The 19,633-nt window shown below is 41.6% G+C and overlaps 1 protein-coding gene across 1 annotated transcript in view; it reads left to right on the forward strand.

The window, feature by feature from the left end:
* Positions 1-19,633, forward strand: part of LOC308569354 (macrophage mannose receptor 1-like) — a 49,033-nt gene that overhangs the window by 9,505 nt on the left and 19,895 nt on the right. Inside the window, exons 4-15 of the mRNA XM_081163136.1 lie at positions 290-454; positions 1,704-1,817; positions 2,370-2,516; positions 4,357-4,539; positions 9,150-9,307; positions 9,415-9,528; positions 11,440-11,555; positions 13,264-13,412; positions 14,360-14,559; positions 15,425-15,549; positions 16,363-16,450; positions 18,045-18,189. Of these exons, the coding sequence (XP_081019262.1) occupies positions 290-454; positions 1,704-1,817; positions 2,370-2,516; positions 4,357-4,539; positions 9,150-9,307; positions 9,415-9,528; positions 11,440-11,555; positions 13,264-13,412; positions 14,360-14,559; positions 15,425-15,549; positions 16,363-16,450; positions 18,045-18,189 (1,704 nt within the window). The remainder of the gene's footprint in view (positions 1-289; positions 455-1,703; positions 1,818-2,369; positions 2,517-4,356; positions 4,540-9,149; positions 9,308-9,414; positions 9,529-11,439; positions 11,556-13,263; positions 13,413-14,359; positions 14,560-15,424; positions 15,550-16,362; positions 16,451-18,044; positions 18,190-19,633) is intronic.

Consider the following 19,633-nt stretch of genomic DNA (forward strand, 5'->3'; position numbering starts at 1 on the left):
AGACCACAGGAGGTGAAGATTTGACAGAAACATCCAGACAGAAACAGGAAAATATTATTATACACTTTAGATATCCATTGTTTGAGAGGGCATGTCCAAGCTACCTTAGAAAAAACAAAGCAGAAGTCACCTACCACAAATGGTGTGTTTCTGAGGTCCCTTAGTTCAGTTCAGAAAACATATGTCTATGTTAATTTCAGGACTATGGATTTAGACTCTATAACTAAATAATGCTTTTTTTGTTTCATCGTAACGAACATTGGAAGCCTGTCTTTATTTCCCCCTATAGCTGACGGAATGGACAAGCTGTGGAATACAGACCATTTGACCAATGTTCAGTACCAGATAAACTCAAACGCTGCTCTAACTTGGTACCAAGCGAGTAAAAGTTGTCAGCAACAAGGTGCACGCTTGTTGGGAATTACTGAGTTACACGAGCAAATGTACCTAACAGGTAAGTTATCCACGTGCGCGGATATTTTGTAGCATGTCATATATTATATCCCAAATAAATTAAAGTGGAAGACTTGAAAGTTGCACAACAGAACTTGCATTATCCCCATTCCTGATTTCTCTGCATTAACGGGTGCATAGATCTTATGTTTCTACGATGCCTGTCTGTTTGTCTTTATGACTGAGAACTCTGAAAAAGCAGGATTCCCAATCGCACAGAAAGAAGTGTATCCATATAGTTGGGTTGGCTAGAGTGTGGTGCGGATAACGCCAAGGTTTCAGGTTCGATTCACGTATGGGGCAGCTGCCTATTCCTTCATTGCAGGGGGTTGGACTAGATGATCCTCAGGGTCCCTTCCAACTCTGCAATTCTATGATTCTATATAATATCTAGACATGAACACAATAAGCTGAATGTGTGAGAATGGCACTCCTAAGTTTTCTGCCTCCCCTGTGTGCAAGGTAACATTTGAAAAGTGATCTTGTAGCTTTGCTTCATAAATGTCAAAAGCAAGCTCGCCAAGAATCCTACTTTTGCACTGCCTTATCACAGCAATGAAGAAATTTAAACTCATGCACTCATACTATAGAGTCCTGTTTGTTGATTGACTCTCTTGCACATACTGAAAAATTGATTTTCATTCACCAGGAACTATTTGTTCAATCCTCTTTTCACATTTTCAATTTCAATGTGAAATGATCAAATTTATTGCCTAATCTCTGAAAACGGATGCCCCAGTCCAACCAGCCAATGTTTCATACCCTCTGCTACGGGAGTCACACTTCTTGACACCAGATATATAGGAACAGGTTATGGAGATTTAGTGGTGAGCCAAAAGCACTTTGCACATTTTAAATCTTACTTCATGTATTTGATAACCACGATCCAGGAGAGTGGGTGCATGAGACTGATTGCAAATGCTTATTTTCTGCAAGTCTTAAACTTCAGCCTGGTAGAACTTGGCTCCATCTTGTCTGGTTCTTCTTGTCGTAAGCATGAAAGGCAGGTCTAGAGGTAGACTTACCAAATTCAGTAAGCTGTTCTTGTGCCCACAAAGGAAACTTTTGGCAGATGGTGCTTCTCCCTTCTTAACGCTGCAGTGGTAAAATAAGTTTTCGATTGTTGAAATTCTCCTCCGCTCTGCAACTTTTATGCTCATCCTTACCCACTTACCTGTAATTACTACTGCTTGTTGTGGAGTCCGCATTCCTGAGACTGATGCCTTGCTGTGTTTTGCATGCTCATTTAGGGTTAACTTCCACTTTGACTACTGAACTCTGGTTTGGTCTTAACAGTTTGGACCCCAACCGTGGATGGCAATGGAGTGGTGGCCATCCTTTCAGATACCTAAACTGGGCACCAGGTAACCTCTGTTGTTTGGGTGTTTATATATTCTAAATGCATTTATCTTTTCAATTTTCTGTTAGTTTTTCTTCTTTTTTTGCAGTAGAGAACAACAACAGCAAAAAACCACACAATTTCAAATGTCCCTTCCCCACTAAGAATGCAATTCATGATGCCCCATTTCATCTTCTCATCCTGAAATTTTTGTTTAGATTTCCAAAACATGTGTTCTTGGGTCCAATATGCTATTGCTTTCCAGATATGAACATATGTATGTATGATACATACCATCATCTCTATCATTGGCCATGATGACTTGTGAGAAATCATTCATATGTTCATTACAAATATAGGTTGAAGGCCTGAAATCTTGAGGCGAAACACTGAACCGAGCACTTTTGCCATGAGCAAAATTGCAGCCTGGATCACTTCAATGTGCTGATCTGATTACTGAGCTGACTTTATGTAGAAAACGCCTCTTACATGCTTGTTGGCTACATTGGAATTTTGTAACGAAGACCTTGAACTCTGTAAAGTGAATATCCTTCTTATTTGTGCCCGTTTCTTAAAGGGAGTCCTTCTCCAGAGCCTGGAAAAACCTGTGGAACATTTAATCCCAGTAAAAATGGCAAATGGGAAACTCTAGAATGCAGTCAGAAACTTGGTTACATTTGTAAAAAAGAGAATTCCAGTCTGAATTCCATCACTATTTCTTCAGGTAGGTTGATGAATATACAACAGTGTGTACTTAAGAAGTTGGCAGTAAAAAGGTAAAGGGACCCCTGACCATTATGTCCAGTCATGGCCGACTCTGGGGTTGCGGAGCTCATCTCGCTTTATTGGCCGAGGGAGCCGGCGTACAGCTTCCTGGTCATGTGGCCAGCATGACTAAGCCGCTTCTGGCGAACCAGAGCAGCACACGGAAACGCCGTTTACCTTCCCGCCAGAGCGGTACCTATTTATTTACTTGCACTTTGACATGCTTCCGAACTGCTAGGTTGGCAGGAGCAAGGACCGAGCAACGGGAGCTCACCCCGTCACGGGGATTCGAACCACTGGCCTTCTGATTGGCAAGCCCTAGGCTCTGTGGTTTAACCCACAGCGCCACCCGCAGTGGCAGTAGGCTGATGCAAAAAGGGAAAGCTTCACATGTATTTTGGAGCTCTTTCAAAAAGCTCCGTGAAGAGGAGTCTTCAAAACACCCAGTTATTGAAGAGGATAGTGTTGTTTTCTGTTGTTTCAAAAGGGTCTATTGGCTGCGTAACAGAGGCGTCTACACAGTCAGCATCCCTAGTATGTGCAAGCATCTCAACTATAGCTTTGACAGCTCCTGCAGCCGTCCATGAAGAACCTTTTTCTGCCCTTTCAGCAGTAGCAGCTGCTTCCACTTTCAATAATCCATTCTCCTTCAGTAGTGCCTCCTTCTCTGTGCTGGCAGCCAAAGGGTTCTGCATGCTCAAAGTCTTCCTTATGAACTGGCCCATGGCTTCAGGTTTATTTATTGCTGTATTATCCAAAGAGAACATGAGAGGAAACAGAATGCAAAGTATTTTATTTTAAAGGAGTCTGCGGTTGACGAGACAATTCTGGGTCCCTTTATGGTAGAGCCCACCTGAAATGTAAGAACGTGTATGTCCTCGGCATCAGAAGTTTGAATTTAAAACATTGTATTTACATTTCAGTGTGAGAAGGAAGCATCCATATTCTAGACAGCTATGGCAGCAAATTCCATTATCTGTAACAGAGACACTGTTACTGAGAGACAGGAAAACACCACTTTGCTCTTAAAAGCACATTCTGATAAATATCCCTGTGTGCTACGCCAAAGCGTTGTCACAGTTTCCTTCCACTCCCTTTCAGCATTCGACGCAAACATGCCCAGGTGTTTCCTAAATGCATTTCTACATTACTTAAAAGATTTCCCCGCTCCTTTTAGCGACACAATCATTATATTTATTAATTAAAGTGGGGAGCTTGTTTAGCAGAGTTTCCCTGCTGATGCACCTGTTTAATTTACGATGGTTTGCAAACTTGTGAAGGAGGCTTCGATCACCAATATCGTGTGTGTGCTGGATTGGGGACTAAAAGGAAATCTTTGGAGGAAGATGGGGCTTAAGTGATGAGGAAAAGGTGTGTGTATGTAAGGTAAAAGATGGTGAATGACTCCTGGATGGTTAAGTTCAATCAAAGGCAACTATGGGGTGCGGTGCTCATCTCACTTTAGGCCAAGGAAGGCAGCATTTGTCCACAGACAGCTTTCTGGGTCATATGGCCAGCATGACTAAATTACCTCTTATGCAATGGAACACTGTGATGGAACACACAGAGACGCCATTTGTCTTCCCGCCACAGTGGTACCTATTTATCTACTTGCACTGGCGTGCTTTCAAACTGCTAGGTTAGCAGAAGCTGGGACAGAGCAATGGAAGCTCACCCCGTCACAGGGATTTGAACTGCCAACCTTCTGATGTGCATGCCCCTAACATTATGTGGAATCTATACAGCATTGTGTGCATAGGTGCCTACTTGATCATTGTTTGTGGCTGTTGTTTTCCCAGAAACAAATGTGAATATTAAGTGTCCTGAGGGATGGATATCATATGCAGGCCACTGTTACAAGATTCACAGAACAACGGCCTTGTGGAATGATGCCTTAGCATCATGCAGAAAGGAAGGTGGAGATCTGGCGAGTATACACAACGTTGAAGAGTACAGCTTTACAATTTCCCAGCTTGGGTTCAGTGAGTACTTGTACATGGTATCTTAACAATTAGCATGTTTGTGTAGCAGCAGTAGTTTACATAACTGGCACCTGCTTCATTCCATCTAGGATTAATAAATATTACAACGGTATCAAGAATTTTAGTGGCTATTTCGCAGCATTTTTCAACTCAGTAAAGCTTTCTTCTCTAGTGTGCCTCCTTTTGTCTTTGATTTCATATGTGTCAGCCTAGCAATTTCTCAGGCTTGTGGGAATTAAGATGCATCTGTGGAGAGGTTGTATTGCTTGAGGTACGACAATAGATGTAAAGCACTAAATGGCCTCGGCCCAGTATATCTGAAGGAACGTCTCCACCCCCACCGTTCAGCCCGGACAATGAGGTCCAGCACCGAGGGCCTTCTGGCAGTTCCCTGTGAGAAGTGAGGTTACAGGGAACCAGGCAGAGGGCCTTCTCGGTGGTGGCACCCAGCCACTGTGGAACACGCTCTCTTCAGATGTCAAGGCAATAAACAACTACCTGACTTTTATAAAACATTTGAAGGGAGCCCTGTTTAGGGAAGTTTTTAATGTTTGATATTTTATTGTGTTTTTAATATTCTGTTGGGAGCTGCCCAAATTGGCGGGGTATAAATTGTTGTTGTTGTTGTTGTTGTTGTTGTTGTTGTTGTTGTTGTTGTTGTTGTTGTTATCTGTAGTGACCTAATGAAATGTCAATGCTAAGCCAGTGGGAAAAAGATAAGGCATTGGCTCAGAAGGCTCCAAGGACTAACGCATGGGTAGTCAACCTTTTTATACCTACCGCCCACTAATGCATCTTTCATGACGGTAAAATTTCCTTACTTCCCACCAGTGCTCAATGGAAGGAGGATTCAGCTTGTGTCATAGAACCCCCTACCGCCCACCTAGAATCCTGAAACACCCACTAGTGAGCGGTAGGGACCAGGTTGACAACCCCTGGAATAACGGCTTTGACTGGACTGTGCCAGTGCTATGATTTTGTTCAAGGGCAGAAAATGCACAGCAGGCAGTACAGCTGGGAGAGAAGGCTTGGCAGTGAAGGGCCATCACTCTGTGGCAGAGTCCATGCTTTGCATGCAAATCATTCCAGGCTTAATCCCACCATCTCCAAGTATGGAGATGTCTAATGTCTTCTGTCTGAAACCATGCAGAGCTGCTATAATCCTCCAGATGTTGTTGGACTCCAACTCCCATCAGCCCCAACCAGCATGACTGATGGGAGTTGTAGTCCAGCAACATCTGGAGAACCACAGGTTCCTCACCCCTAATGCAGATAATACAGACCCAGGTAGACCAGTGGTGTGACTCAATATGAGGAAGCTTTTCTATCTAGCTCAGCTGTAGAGAAAACACTTTGCTTGAAAAAGGTGCCAGATTCAAAGCTTGGTATTGCCATCAACAAAAATAAGGTAGCAGGTGCTGAGGAAGACAACTTCATTTGATCCAGGAGAGCTGCTACAAGTCAGTTAGGATAATACTGGGCTAGATAGGCCAGCAGTCTGACCTGGTATAAGATAGCCTGCTGGAAGGGATTGCTGAATAAGATATCATGCTCAGTGGTGGGACATCAGAAACCCTGAACAACTTGTTAGCATTCTTCGTGGGTATAATAATACAGTGGTACTTTGGGTTACATGCGCTTCAGGTTACATACGCTTCAGGTTACAACTCCGCTAACCCAGAAATAGTGCTTCAGGTTAAGAACTTTGCTTCAGGATGAGAACAGAAATTGTGCTCCGGCGGTGTAGCAGCAGCGGGAGGCTCCATTAGCTAAAGTGGTGCTTCAGGTTAAGAACAGTTTCAGGTTAAGAACAGACCTCCGGAACGAATTAAGTACTTAACCAGAGGTACCACTGTAGAACAAAACAAAATTTAAAATTTGTGTGGTTTGCACAGATCACAAAATACATCTTTTCTTGCTGCAGAACTGGGATTATTTCAATACAGACCTTTGGGATTTTTAAAAAGTATGTAGATACTAGTCAATACTGTGTGTACAGTGGTATCTTGGTTCTCGAACTTAATCCATTCCAGGAGTCCGTTCGACTTCTGAAACCATTCAGAAACCAAGACGCACTCAAGCGGAAGCCGCATCAGACTTTCGGCTTCAAAAAAACATTCGCAAACCGGAACACTTACTTCTGGGTTTAAGGCGTTCAGGAGCTGATTTGTTCGGCAACTAAGCTGTTTGAGAACCAGTCTAGAAAGTTGTTTCAGTGAGAGGTGATGTTTTGAGGATTCTGCCATAACTTTCTGTGCTAGCTGGCTGGATCCTGTGTCTTGCAGCGTAATGCAGATGTGCTGTAGTGGAAAAATGAGGGAGAAGACCTTGTTGCGGGAACAAACAGGGGGGAAAAACATTATGTAAGTGTCAGGAATGCAGGACCAGGAGCAATGGAAAATCTCATTTAAAAGCAATATCTCTGTCATGAAGCAGAGGTTATAATGACAGTAGGTGCCAGAAAAACCAAACAGTGTACTACATTCTGCTTGAATGTTGAATTAGTCAGAGGAAGTCCTGTGTACACATCTTGGCAGCACCATCTTGTTCTTAGTGATTCAGGTCAGTGGAAAGGAAACACCTGTTATGTTTGGGCTCGGGTTCAGAATTCAGCCTCAGTGGTGACATCTCTTACAGTTAAGGGCAAGAAACTCCATGAGCACACTTTTAGCTATTAACTTGCCGCTGGTTCTTAAAAAAATAATAATATGGTGACAATTGAATATTGCTGGATGTAGCCTTTTAAAAAAAATATTGGGAAACTATCATTGAAGAGCAATCCATCCAGCCTATGACTGATGTGCTAGGGCCCATGAGTGGAAGATTCCTACCAGTTCCAACATTTCCCGCTTCATCTCTGCTCCTGTGTCTATGGGTATGCATGGATATATGCACAGAGAAGGTGAGAGATCATTGCAGGAAATCAGCTGTCTCTGCATGTCTCTCATCCAGCCCATTCAGTGTCCCTTCATCCCTCTGTGCAAATTCTCATGTCCCAGAGCATTGTCTCCCCTTCCTTATAATTTCCCTTTCCTTGTTGCTACTGCTCAGTGGCGTGCGGTGAAAATTTTCATAGGGGAACAGTTAGGGCCAGAGACACCAGCTTGCAAGGGTGATTGGGGTGTGTGTGGTGATGTCATGCCCGTGAGAATCGTGCCCCCTTCCTTAAGTTGGGCAGAAGCTTCCTGGGCTCTGGCAGTATGCTGGAGCCCTGCTGTCTCCTTCTTAAAGCTAGGCAGGCTTTGGGAAGGTGGCGGGAGGGCTCTTGGGCCCATTGGAGCATCACACCTCTCTACCTAAGCTGGGCTTTGGGAGGGAGGTGCCAGGGGAACATTTAGGGGACTAGCCTAGTCCCCCTAGTCCAATGCCTGCACGCCACTGCTACTGCTTTTGAAATCTATATTCTGATTTATTCATTAACCCAAGGCAGATTTCAGAGTTAAAGAACGATGCCACCACACTAAAGTACTATCAGTAATAGGTTTGAGATATAGCAGACACTTTGTCTAGGGTCCCCAAAGTTAGCTCAGTTGGTTACAGTGTGGTGCTGATAAGGCCAAGGTTGTGGGTTCGATTCCCCATATGGGTCACCTGCATGTAACCCTTAGGTCCCTTTCAACTCTACAATTTTATGTGCAGCTGTTCTTCAAAATTTATTTGAGAGCTGCACTGGCTCAGAAGGCGGGTTCTGCTTTCGTTGCTGGCACTTCTGGCTGTACAAAGCAATTCTTGCCCACTTCCACTGGATTCCCATCCAAGCACAAATCCTTGAAGATCTAAAATGAGGTCAGGCATATGTCTCTGAGTACAAGAAGTAGTGCGCTACTTAGTACCAAGTGCTGGAAATGACATTGGATAGCCGAGCTACTACAGGACCATTGTGGCAAATGGGATGTATTGCTGTCATGCCCTGTTTGTGGGCTTCCCAGAGGTATCTGATTTAACCACTGTGGGGAACAGGATACTAAACTGAACTGATCTGCTTTTGCATGCTTATGTACTTAACATGCCCAGATGTTAAAGTCTGTAAGAGAGACTCTGCTTCGCATCCCATGGGATGTTCATAGGAAGCTTGGTCCAAAGAGAACAAATAATTCAAAGGATAAGAACAGTAATACGGTAATTACCAAAACCTAATTGTATTTCTTCTCAGTTTGCTTGCTTTCCCAATGCCCATCAGCCCCAGCCAGCACATCAAGTTAGTGAAAGCTGGCATAAAGGACATTTCATTTTTTTCATTCCCCCCACTTTGGTTAATTAAAGAAGAGGTGTAATGTCCCTTTTCACTATTAAAGAAACCTTTTCCTTTTTGGGGAGAGCTGGAGTAGTTTACAGGAAATAGTTCAGAACAGCAAGCTAAGAATAATGGGCAGATTTTAATTCATGTGTGGGTAGAGGAAACTGAGATCCCATTATTGAACACCAGAGTAACATTTATTGCCAGCAGGTTGGCCTTGGAGAAAATAGTTCTTCTTAGGTATGCAGTGGCTGAGTGGTGCTGCTTCAATAGCAAAGTGCCTGGACCTTAGACATTCTGCACAGAAATTACATTTCCCCTTGCTCATCTGCATCCAACGGAGTGTCATTTTTGCCTATGCTCATCCTGTTAGGCTCATCTGATGAATTGTGGATTGGGCTGAATGACCGCAAGGTTCAAATGTACTTTGAATGGACGGATGGGACTCCTGTAACATACACCAACTGGCTGCGTGGAGAGCCAACACATGCTAACAACAGACAAGAAGACTGTGTGGTTATGAAAGGAAAGGTAAAGTGAAGCAGATGGTTCATTCAATGTGCTTCTACTATACCAAGTATATTCCTGTCTAAATATGTCACAAATCTTATCCAAGCAACTCCTTTTGTCCAATGCAGCAAGGGTTCTGGGCAGATCAACCTTGCGATGTGAAACATGGATACATTTGCAAAAGCAAACCACTAAAAGAAACTCCGGGAGATGCAGATGTAGTCGAAGAAGGCTGCCAGAAAGTAAGTAGATCAATACAGAATTCCCAGTGGCTCTTTGGCCCACTGTTGTGCTCACATTCAGTGAGCAGCACCTACAATGCAACAAGGGATAAAACCTCATTCCTGTGTCCTCTGCAGGTTGCTTACCTAACACTTGGGTGGTCATCTGCTGTTGCCACCAGTCAGTGCTCATAATAACTAGTTATTCTGGAAACCTTGTAGCTACTGTAAAAAGGTAAAGGGACCCCTGACCATTAGTCCAGTCGTGACCGACTTTGGGGTTGCGGCGTGAATCTCGCTTTATTGGCCAAGGGAGCCAGCGTACAGCTTCTGGGTCATGTGGCTAGCATGACTAAGCCGCTTCTGGCGAACCAGAAAACAGAAATGCTGTTTACATTCCCGCCGGAGTGGTACCTATTTCTTTACTTGCACTTTGATGTGCTTTCGAACTGCTAGGTTGGCAGGAGCAGGGACCAAGCAACGGGAGCTCACCCCGTCGCAGGGATTCGAATCGCCAACCTTCTGATCGGCAAGTCCTAGGCTCTGTGGTTTAACCCACAGCGCCACCCGCGTCCCTTTGTAGCTACTGTATATTGTGGTTTTTCATTTGAAAAAAATCCCCCAGGCTCCCCCTTCTCTTCAGGTTCTCTTCCAACCACCTCCGAAATGCTCTGCAGAACCATAGCAAGTGAACAGCCTATCTTTAAAAAAGCGTATCACAACAAACATGCAACAAACATGCACAACATCCTCTTGTCTGAGGCTTGCTCAGGTCCATTTTCCTGGCCTCTAGCCTTACGGATATTTGTCAAGGGTAAAAATGGTTTTATTCATCCAGGCTTTTAATGTTTGGTCTACGGTGGTGGTTGTTTGGCTGAAGTTTTTGGAATCTGAGACCTTTAACTGTCTTGATGTTATCTGCCTGCTACCCCCCTTTTTTTAGTTATGTGTCTTTAGTTATGTGTCTTTATGTGCCATTTTATCTTACTTGTTTTGTAACTGTAAGCCTTCTTTTTTTAAAAAAAACAACCCAAAACCATATCTATCAATGTGGTGGAATTAAACCAATCATCTCACTGTAAGTTTTGTATTTTGGCCATGGAAGCATTAATTTAGGAAAATGCAGATTGAATTAGTGGTATTTTGTAAATTTGTTTTATGCGCCAGGCATTTGTCAGGATCCTAACCTTTCCCCCTCCTTTTTTGGTCTTTTTCACTCTTGTACAGAGTTTTTTCTCTCAGCTATTTTATTGGAAGGGAAATAGTAAAACACAGGAATAAACAGTTGTTATTCGCTTGGCATAATTAAATAAAATCAAGTTCTCAACCCGGTTGCTATTTGCTCTGATTCAGGGGTAAAACATGGGCTTTCCCGGGGAAAGTGGTGGGGCAAAAAACCCAAACCCTCTCAGGCACAGACAAGGAAATCCCAGATGTGTGCTTAGAAAAGCTGCACAGAAGGCAGTCTGGATGAACCCTTAATCTGGGAAAATAAAGTCTTGATTAGCTGGAACTGACCATCTTCCAACATCAACAGTAGACAATTGTCAGATCTACCAAAAAATAATTTCAACAGAATTCATGCTTAGAAAGTTAAAAACAAACAAACATAATTGCACAAGGGAGCAGAGCAAATACAATAATAAGTTAAATTGGTTTAATATCCCTATAAAACAATAGACTCTTAATGAAACGGATATCCCTACAGGAAAGCGCCTTTTTACTGATTAAACATTCCTAATATCCTATTTCATTTAAGGAAGTATTTTAGCTGTATTACTTTCTGCACTCACCCAGTTTTTGTTCCTTTTATTCTGTTTTTGTGTCTTCCTCAACCTTCATCAGTCTTCAACAGAGTTTTTAAAAGGTTATAATATGCACACTTGACCTCACAGGCTGTCTGTAAAGTACATTATTCTTCCTTCCAAACAGGGCTGGAAAAGACACGGTTTATACTGCTACATGATTGGAAATGTATATTCAACATTTGCAGAAGCAAATCAAACATGTATAAAGGACAATGCTCATTTAGCTTCTGTTGCAGACAGGTAATTATTTTGTTTAAAATAATAATAATAATAATTGTCTGAAGTGAAAATATGACATTTTTGTTAAGGTAAGGCCTGGTGCCATCATGCAGAAATCTCAGGATTCTTTCTTCCCTAAAACGTCTTCTATTTAAGGCAGGATGAAAAACCTCTTTCAGGTGGACGACCACATAATTCTGTTGGAAAGCTGCCAGTGGCTACATGCCGATAGTGGGTGGGACTAGACATAAAAATGGGAGGAGCCAGATTCATACACCATACCTCAATATTATGCAACAAAGCTATTTCTCATGGAAACAGAGGCATTGATTTATTAGTAATTTCACTCAAGTTGCACATTCCGTCTTTTACATCATTTTTTTATAGGTTATAAAATGCAAAAGCACTGCATTGCCCCTTTTCTGTCCTGAATATGCAAAAGTCAAAAATAATTCAGTAATCCCAGCAAAAATATGTACATAGCATAAATGCAAGCTCAACTGCAAGTCTTAGGGCTTTTGAAAAGCATTGTAAAAATTGTATGCATGCACGCAACTGCAAAATTCATGGATGACTTTTTGGCGTATTTGCAGGGAACACCCGTCTCTGCTGAAATATTTTCTCCGTGCTCTGGTCTTCTTGAAGCAAGACCTTCTTGCAGAGGAAGGAGCTGCAATTGTACCCTTTGCACAACGCCACAGCTCTTTTCCCTCTCAGCTACTCTCCTCTGAAAAACTGATGGATGGGAGGGGACCAGGAGGGCTGTATGGGCAGGATACGGTCCAGAGAGCTGTATCTAGCCCACAGGCCAGAGGTTGCTCACCCTGCTATATCACAGATAAAAAATGGTAGTTGTGGTGTCTATTAACCACAGTTTAGAGCAGTAGCAGCATAAACCTTGGCTATTGTTAAGGCCAGGAAGAGAAGGGTAGGCGGGAACATGCCAGGGAAGGGTTAGAAAGGTGGGAGCATGGAATTTAGGTGTGTTTAACTGCATCCACTCAAAGTGATAGTGTTATGCTGTTTTACTTAGGAAGTCATTGGTATACAACTTGAACATTTAATTTCAAACTTGGAGAACCCATACCTTAGATTGGGGAAACCCAGCCAGATGGGTGGGGTACAAATAATAAATTATTATTATTATTATTATTATTATTATTATTATTATTATTATTTAAAATTGCTCCTCCATTCTTGTAATTTCTGCCCATTCCCTCTTCCATAGGACCCCTGCACCCACAACATCTTCGGTTCTGTTCTCTAACCCCCAGGAGAACATTTTTAAGGGGTATGGGGTGGAGGGCTTCAAAGGGAAAGGATATGTGGGAAAGGTCCATTCCATAAATATGAAATCTTCAATTCACAAATGGAAATTTAGGATCCAAGCCCTGTAGGCTTAGATGGTTAGCATATGGAGGCTTAGGGCAGAGCATGCCCCCAGGATCCAGACTTATTTCTGAGCATTAATTCTGCAGTGTCTGAACATTGAACATCCTCCTCTGGTCCCTTGCACCTTCTTGGGTGTTGTAATATTTCCTTCCTGAAAAAGACATTATTTTATTCCCATAGGGATGAATGTGCCATCTCAGTGGAGCCAACACGTTTATTTGTACAGTAGATAGATATACAAGCCCATGCTACTTCATGGCTACATTTGCAGGGGTTTTGTTACAAAACATTTCATAGACATGAAATGCTACTTTTGCCTTTTATTCCTTTTCTGCAGATACGAACAAGCGTATTTTACTAGTCTGATTGGGCTCAGGCCAGAACAATATTTCTGGATTGGTCTTTCTGACATACAAGAAAGAGGAACATTCCTGTGGGCCAGTGGGGAAACTGTTGAATATACCCACTGGAATGTTGAAATGCCAGGTTTGTAGACCTATTCTATAGAGATACTGTGAAATGCCTGGATTTTCCGCAGAAAGGCAAAATTCTGACTACTCTCCTTATTACACAGAATGTTCTGTCTGTTTTGTAGACAGAACTGCTCACAGACATAAGAACAAATAAATATATTTGTCCTTTGGAACTTACCTTGCCCCATTTAAACTTTCCATTCTGCTTGCTCAAGGTATAAGTAAGTTGCTTTGTTAAGTTTTTGCAGACCTGGTTAGATCTGAAAATGTATTACTTTTGAAAGCCCCTTGCTTAAACCTCAGCTTTGTTGCAGTATAGAAAAAAAGGAATTTATTTTTTTCATAAATTTATTCCCTGTTCTTTGAGAATTTCTCAATTTTTTTTCATAAATTTATTCCCTGTTCTTTGAGAATTTCCTAGAGAAACTTCTCTAGGAAGTAGCTTACAACTATATTTAAAATTATAGCATTACAAATTCTGCATTTTAAATAGTTGTAGCCTACCCTGGGATCAGCTCATAAATGGTGGCTAATGAAATAGTAATAATGAATAACAGCAGTAATAATAATAATAATTCTATATTTAATCTATCAAAATAAAACAATGAAACCGCATTAAATTGAAATCCAAGAGGCTCACGCAAGACCCTCAATATACATCAAACACTTCTCAAAGATTGCAAGGAATGAGGCCTGCCAAATCTCTTAAAAGGCAGAGTCCCACAACTGGAGCCACCAAACCAGGATCTCCACAGCTGGGCACCTCTGAGCAACCCCTCCAGCACAGATCTCAAGAAAAGAGCTGTGCTGATTGTACAATTTGTTTTTTTCAGCCCTTGAGATTTTATGCTAAAACAAATCTAGGGGTTAAGTTGCTAATTGGCAGTGGATGTGTTTTTCCCTTTCCTTTTTTTGTGTCAATTATATGGCCCTGTGTGTCTCTCTTCATGTCCCACGAAGGGAGGAAAGCAGGCTGTGTTGCCATGAGGACTGGAATCACAGGTGGCTTATGGGATCTTCTGAAATGTGAGACAAAGGCAAAATTCCTCTGCAAGCGCTTTGCTGATGGAGTGACTCCTCCGCCGATACCAACGACAACTGCTGCCCCCAGATGCGCTGACGGCTGGAGTCCAAGTGACAGTAGGAACTTGTGCTTCAAAGTATGACATTCAATTTTTTAATGAATCTTACCAAATATGTACTGCCGTTTGTTTACATCTATTTGTCTTTGTAGTTAGCACAGGAAACGTTTGTTAAAAACATGTTGTGTTCCCTCATCCTTATGTTCTTCCCACTTTTCCAAGCAGTGGGGAGAGTCCAGAGATACAGCACTTAGGAAAGAGGTCACTGAAGGCTTATTGCCATTTTGTAACAATTGTGTTCATTTACGGATATACACAGCACCTGTAGTTTCCCTAACGAAAGGTTGTGCCTGGCAACTTTGCCATGGGGCCATTAAAGAACGTATAGAGCAAAAGCTTGGATACAATTTGGAGGGAAAATACCTGAGAAATTGCAAGTGAAGTTTGGACTAGCTCAGTAACACAGGTGGTCCTCCTTTCTCACTCCAGATATAGCTGAAGTACCATAGATGACTTGATGATAGAGCATCTGTTCTGCATGCACAAGGTTCTAGCTTCCATCCCCAGCCTCTCTGTTGAAAAAAGGTTAGAGGGAAAGAGACTTGTCTGAGGTCTTGGAAAGCAGCAGCCAGCTGGAATAGATAATAATAGGCTAGGTGAACCAATCATCTGACTTGGTTTAAGAGAGATGATGATAACAATACGTTAGCTGAACTCAGTGGTTCTTTTTCTGAGGGTACTCAAGGGTACACAGTTCCATCACCATTTTTTTTCTAGAAGAAAAGCACTGGCTGAGCTGAACTGAAAATATCTAAATTATATTACATTTATTTTGTTATAATGAACATAATTTATAACTTCCCTTATTATGAAGCAATGTTTCTTACTTTTGTCATGTGCAGATCTTATTGTGCCTAACTGTAAAATAATATATCACCATTAGGCTTTCATGAGGAGTGATGATAAAAAATCGTGGGTGGATTCTCAGAGTTTTTGTAGAGCCATGGGAGGTGAGCTGGTCTCCATTAGTAGCTCACAAGAGGAACGTTCACTGCAGCGCTATTTATCGTGAGTAAATTGATTTATCCATGTTATCATAGCTATTTCACACCCACATTTAAAGCACTCTTGTACCACTTTAACAGTCGTGGCTCCCCCCCCCCCCCAGAATCCTGGGAAATGCAGTTTGCTAAGGATGCTGATGGTTGTAGTCCTGTGGGGAGTAAACTACTGTTCCCAGGATTCTTTGCGGTGAAGCCATGACTATTAAAGAGGCAGAAGAGTGCATCCATGGTGTGGATGTTACATAGAAGAAGATGGAAATGGCCATTTAGTCCCTTGTGCAGTACCGTTTTGTGTGAATCCACAAATGAGGGAAGTCCTTCCAATCAGCTGATTTTGGGTGCCATTGGGTGAATTGTTAGTTATTCAATGTAACTATAACTATAGATTTTAGTCAAGGAGGGGAGATTTGTGTTTGTGGGATTTTCTGCATCAAGGTGCCTAAACAACGTGACTCATCTTGAGCATTATGCACCTCGATTTGGGCAGAGAGCAGGCAAGGGGAAATATTTGTGGTTCTGCCTCAGATGGGAAATGTATTGATCTGACAGAAATAAGACCAGTAGACGACTTGACTATTGGAAAAATAGCAAACAACACACTGTGTGACAAATAACATATGTCGTAATAAGCAGATGGTCTTTGAGGCGGAATACTGAGCTGCATAAAGTGAATCTTATTTCAAAGACAAGCCAAGAAGCTTAGTTGGAAACTAAGCATTACAATTACAAGCTAACATAGTTGGGTTAGTTTAAAAGTGATTTCATAAAGCAACATGTCTATTTACCCATGTCTCCTTATGTTTGTGTGATATCTTAGGGACCAAGGATTCAGCTCTTCACATTTCTGGCTAGGCTTAAATTTACAAAGTCCAACTGAAGGATTTTCGTGGAGCGATGGCTCTCCAGTGAGTGACTTGCACTGTTTTTAAAATATTGTGGTTCCAATTTTACTACTTACGTGCCAAAAACCAAGAGAAGCAGATGAACATACAGAGCCTGAAAATTATGCTAAAAATAAAGTTTTGAAACCAAATACTGCAAAATGCTAAATGCCCAAAGGAGTGTCTCCATCCCCCACCAGCGCGGACACTGAGATACAGCTCCAAGGGCCTCCTGGCAGTTCCATTAGGAGAAGTTTGCAAGGAGTTACAGGGAACTAGGCAGAGGGCCTTATTGGTAGTGGCACCCGCCCTGTAGAACGCCCTGCCATTAGATTTCAAGGGACTCGTCTATACTTGTGGTTTTTAAGGATAATTATGATAATCATATAGTCATACGATGTTATTTTAAGACATCAACAATGCATTATTAAGTTGATACACCAGAGGACACTGAGAGTTCTCCCCGTGTGAAATAAGTGGGTAGACCTTGTAGAAAAGGAAGAGTAGGATGTATTTGTTTTAGAATGATATCAAAAACATCATTCTAGAATGCTTAAAGAGTGAGTATAAATCCAGCCAAGGAGATAAACAACTATACAACTTTTAGAAGACATCTGAAGGTAGCCCTTTATCAGAAAGTTTTTATTGTTTGATGTTTTATTGTGTTTTTATGTGTTGGAAGATGCCCAGAGAGCTGGGGCAACTCAGCCAGATGGGTGGGGTAATAATAATAATAATAATAATAATAATAATAATAATAATAGGCATTTTTACATGGCACTTTATTGCAGACTTAGTGCTGCTTATGTTGTGCAGGTTCTGCACAGCGTTTACATTGAATCATCTGTACAAAATGCCATCCCATATTAATTTCCTACTTCATCTGGATTTAACATTTCCGTCTGTTGTGTAACCCCCTGCACTGTAAATACATATTAAAATGGGGGGAGATAATAATAATAACAATAATAACAACAATCAATCAATAAATAAATTTACACCCCACCCTCCCCAGCCAAAACCAGGCTCAGAGCAGCTAACATCAATTATGTAACACATCAAGATAAAATCAAGCAATCAATTAAAATACATCCTAGAATCATCCTAGACTTTCAATGCTCACCAGGCCCTGCTGTTTGTGCTGAACTTATATGAGCTTGTGCGAAAAGTTGGGAGGCCACTTTCATGCAAGTTCTTATGGGGGAAAGGGGAGTCAAACTGAACCCTGACCAAAGGCCCTGTGGAAAGATGTCAGATCCCGCAGGGCCCTGGTCTCTTGTGACAGAGTGTTCCACCAGGCTGGGGCCACGGCTGAAAAGTCCTTGGCCCTGGTCGAGGCCAGTCTAATCTCATTGAGTCCCGGGACCTTCAAGATGTTATTATTTGCAGACTGTAAGGTCCTCTGTGGGGCATACCAGGAGAGGCGGTCCCATAGGTACGAGAGTCCTAGGCTGTAGATGGCATTTTGATGAGGACAATGCAGTGTGGACACTGTGAAAGAATTTGCATGCCTGATCAGTGCTGAGTATGCAATAACCTGCTGTGTGAAGGCGCCCTTCATTAAAATGAAACCACCTTATTTCCAGACAAGCAATGTAACAAACTTATTTCTCCTCAGCTTGGATATACAAACTGGGAGTATGGAGAGCCGAATAACTACAATGAAATTGAGCACTGTGGAGAGTTGAATGCAAATTATCGGATGCGCTGGAATGATATACACTGTGAGGACTTGTACAACTGGATTTGTCAGATTAAAAAAGGTAAGATTTCTTGCCTTATTAAGCTGTAACGTAACCAGAAGATTGCTTGTGATACTACGGTATTTAAAAATAAATCAATACTAAAAATGTTTTTAAAACAAATCAGCATTCTGATTAATTCAACACACACACACACACACACATATCTCAAAGATGTGGACAATAATAAATCTGTGGCTGTTTATGGTGTGAAAGCTGCCATAAATACTTCATACCAGGCGTCAGCAGAGTTGAAATACAGTCGGCAGCAAAGCGAGTGGGATCAGCCCTGAGTCTTGATTGATCAGAGACAAAAGAAATATTGGTTACATTGCTAGTGAATAACCTTTGGATATTTTTTCTCCAAGGAATGCCCTAATTGTACTGAAATCCTTAAAAAAAAAAAAAGGTATTGGTCATGTTGCATATCTGGTGGTAACCCTGCTCAGCTGAGCTAGTCAAAAATTTCTTTCCCCCTTTTGTTGGAATCCTCTTGAATTTCAGAGTTAAAAGCCAAACTCTAAATTCAAAATTTTGATTGAAATTCTATCAACTTTCGCAGACTTCCATTTTAGCTCTAGCAAGATGACTTGCTTTTTGCTTCCGTTGGTTAAGGTTGCTTTGATGCAACCTTAACCAACAAATAAATGCTCATGAAATAGCAAATGCCATCCAACCTACCTTTCAAACAAATCTCAATAAACAGACCACCTTGAAGCATCCTTAGACCACTGTTCCAAACTAGAGGAAGGTGAAAGCATTAGGGAGGAATTAAGTGTAAGCGGATGTGCTAAAAAAAGTTGCAAAAGAATAAAACCCAATAGTTTGACCACTACCTTAGAATATGATCACCAGTTTTCACATTTTCAGTTATTGTATGCAGTCTATCAAACCTATCAAATTCCCCACTCTGCCTGAACATATTATGTAGCCACCTTCACAGGGATCGCTGTGAACTTCATTTTTTTATACAAAAAAGTTATGCCATTTTTTTCTTTGGCACCATTTGTCAAATTCAAAATCCATTGTGAAGAGTCATTCTATTATTATTTTTGTTACAAAATGAGATGCTTTTGAAATATGAGTGACACAGAAATCCAAATTCAACTTAATAATATTAAAATACCACTTGGAAATAATGTGGGAATTGGGCAGAGCAATCCTAACCCCCAGTTCAACATGCTGGATGATATTGTTGAACTTCCCAATTGGCCAAAATATACAAAACAAATTCAAATGTATGCTGGGGGTATAAGCAGGTGGAAGGAACAATGTACCATATGTGGTGGGGTTGTGATATAATTTAAAAAGGGGGGGGTATTTTCTACGATGAATTAAAAAAAAAATATTCAGACAAACATTTGTGGAAAAACCGTAAGCCTTTCTTCTGAGCATTCTGAAAATTGATATCTCAATTGATAAGAGGAGGGTGTTATTATATGCTACAACAGCAGCGAGAATGCTG

Source organism: Podarcis bocagei (assembly GCF_964188305.1).
Source record: "Podarcis bocagei genome assembly, chromosome: 12".
Classification (NCBI taxonomy): Eukaryota; Metazoa; Chordata; class Lepidosauria; order Squamata; family Lacertidae; genus Podarcis; species Podarcis bocagei.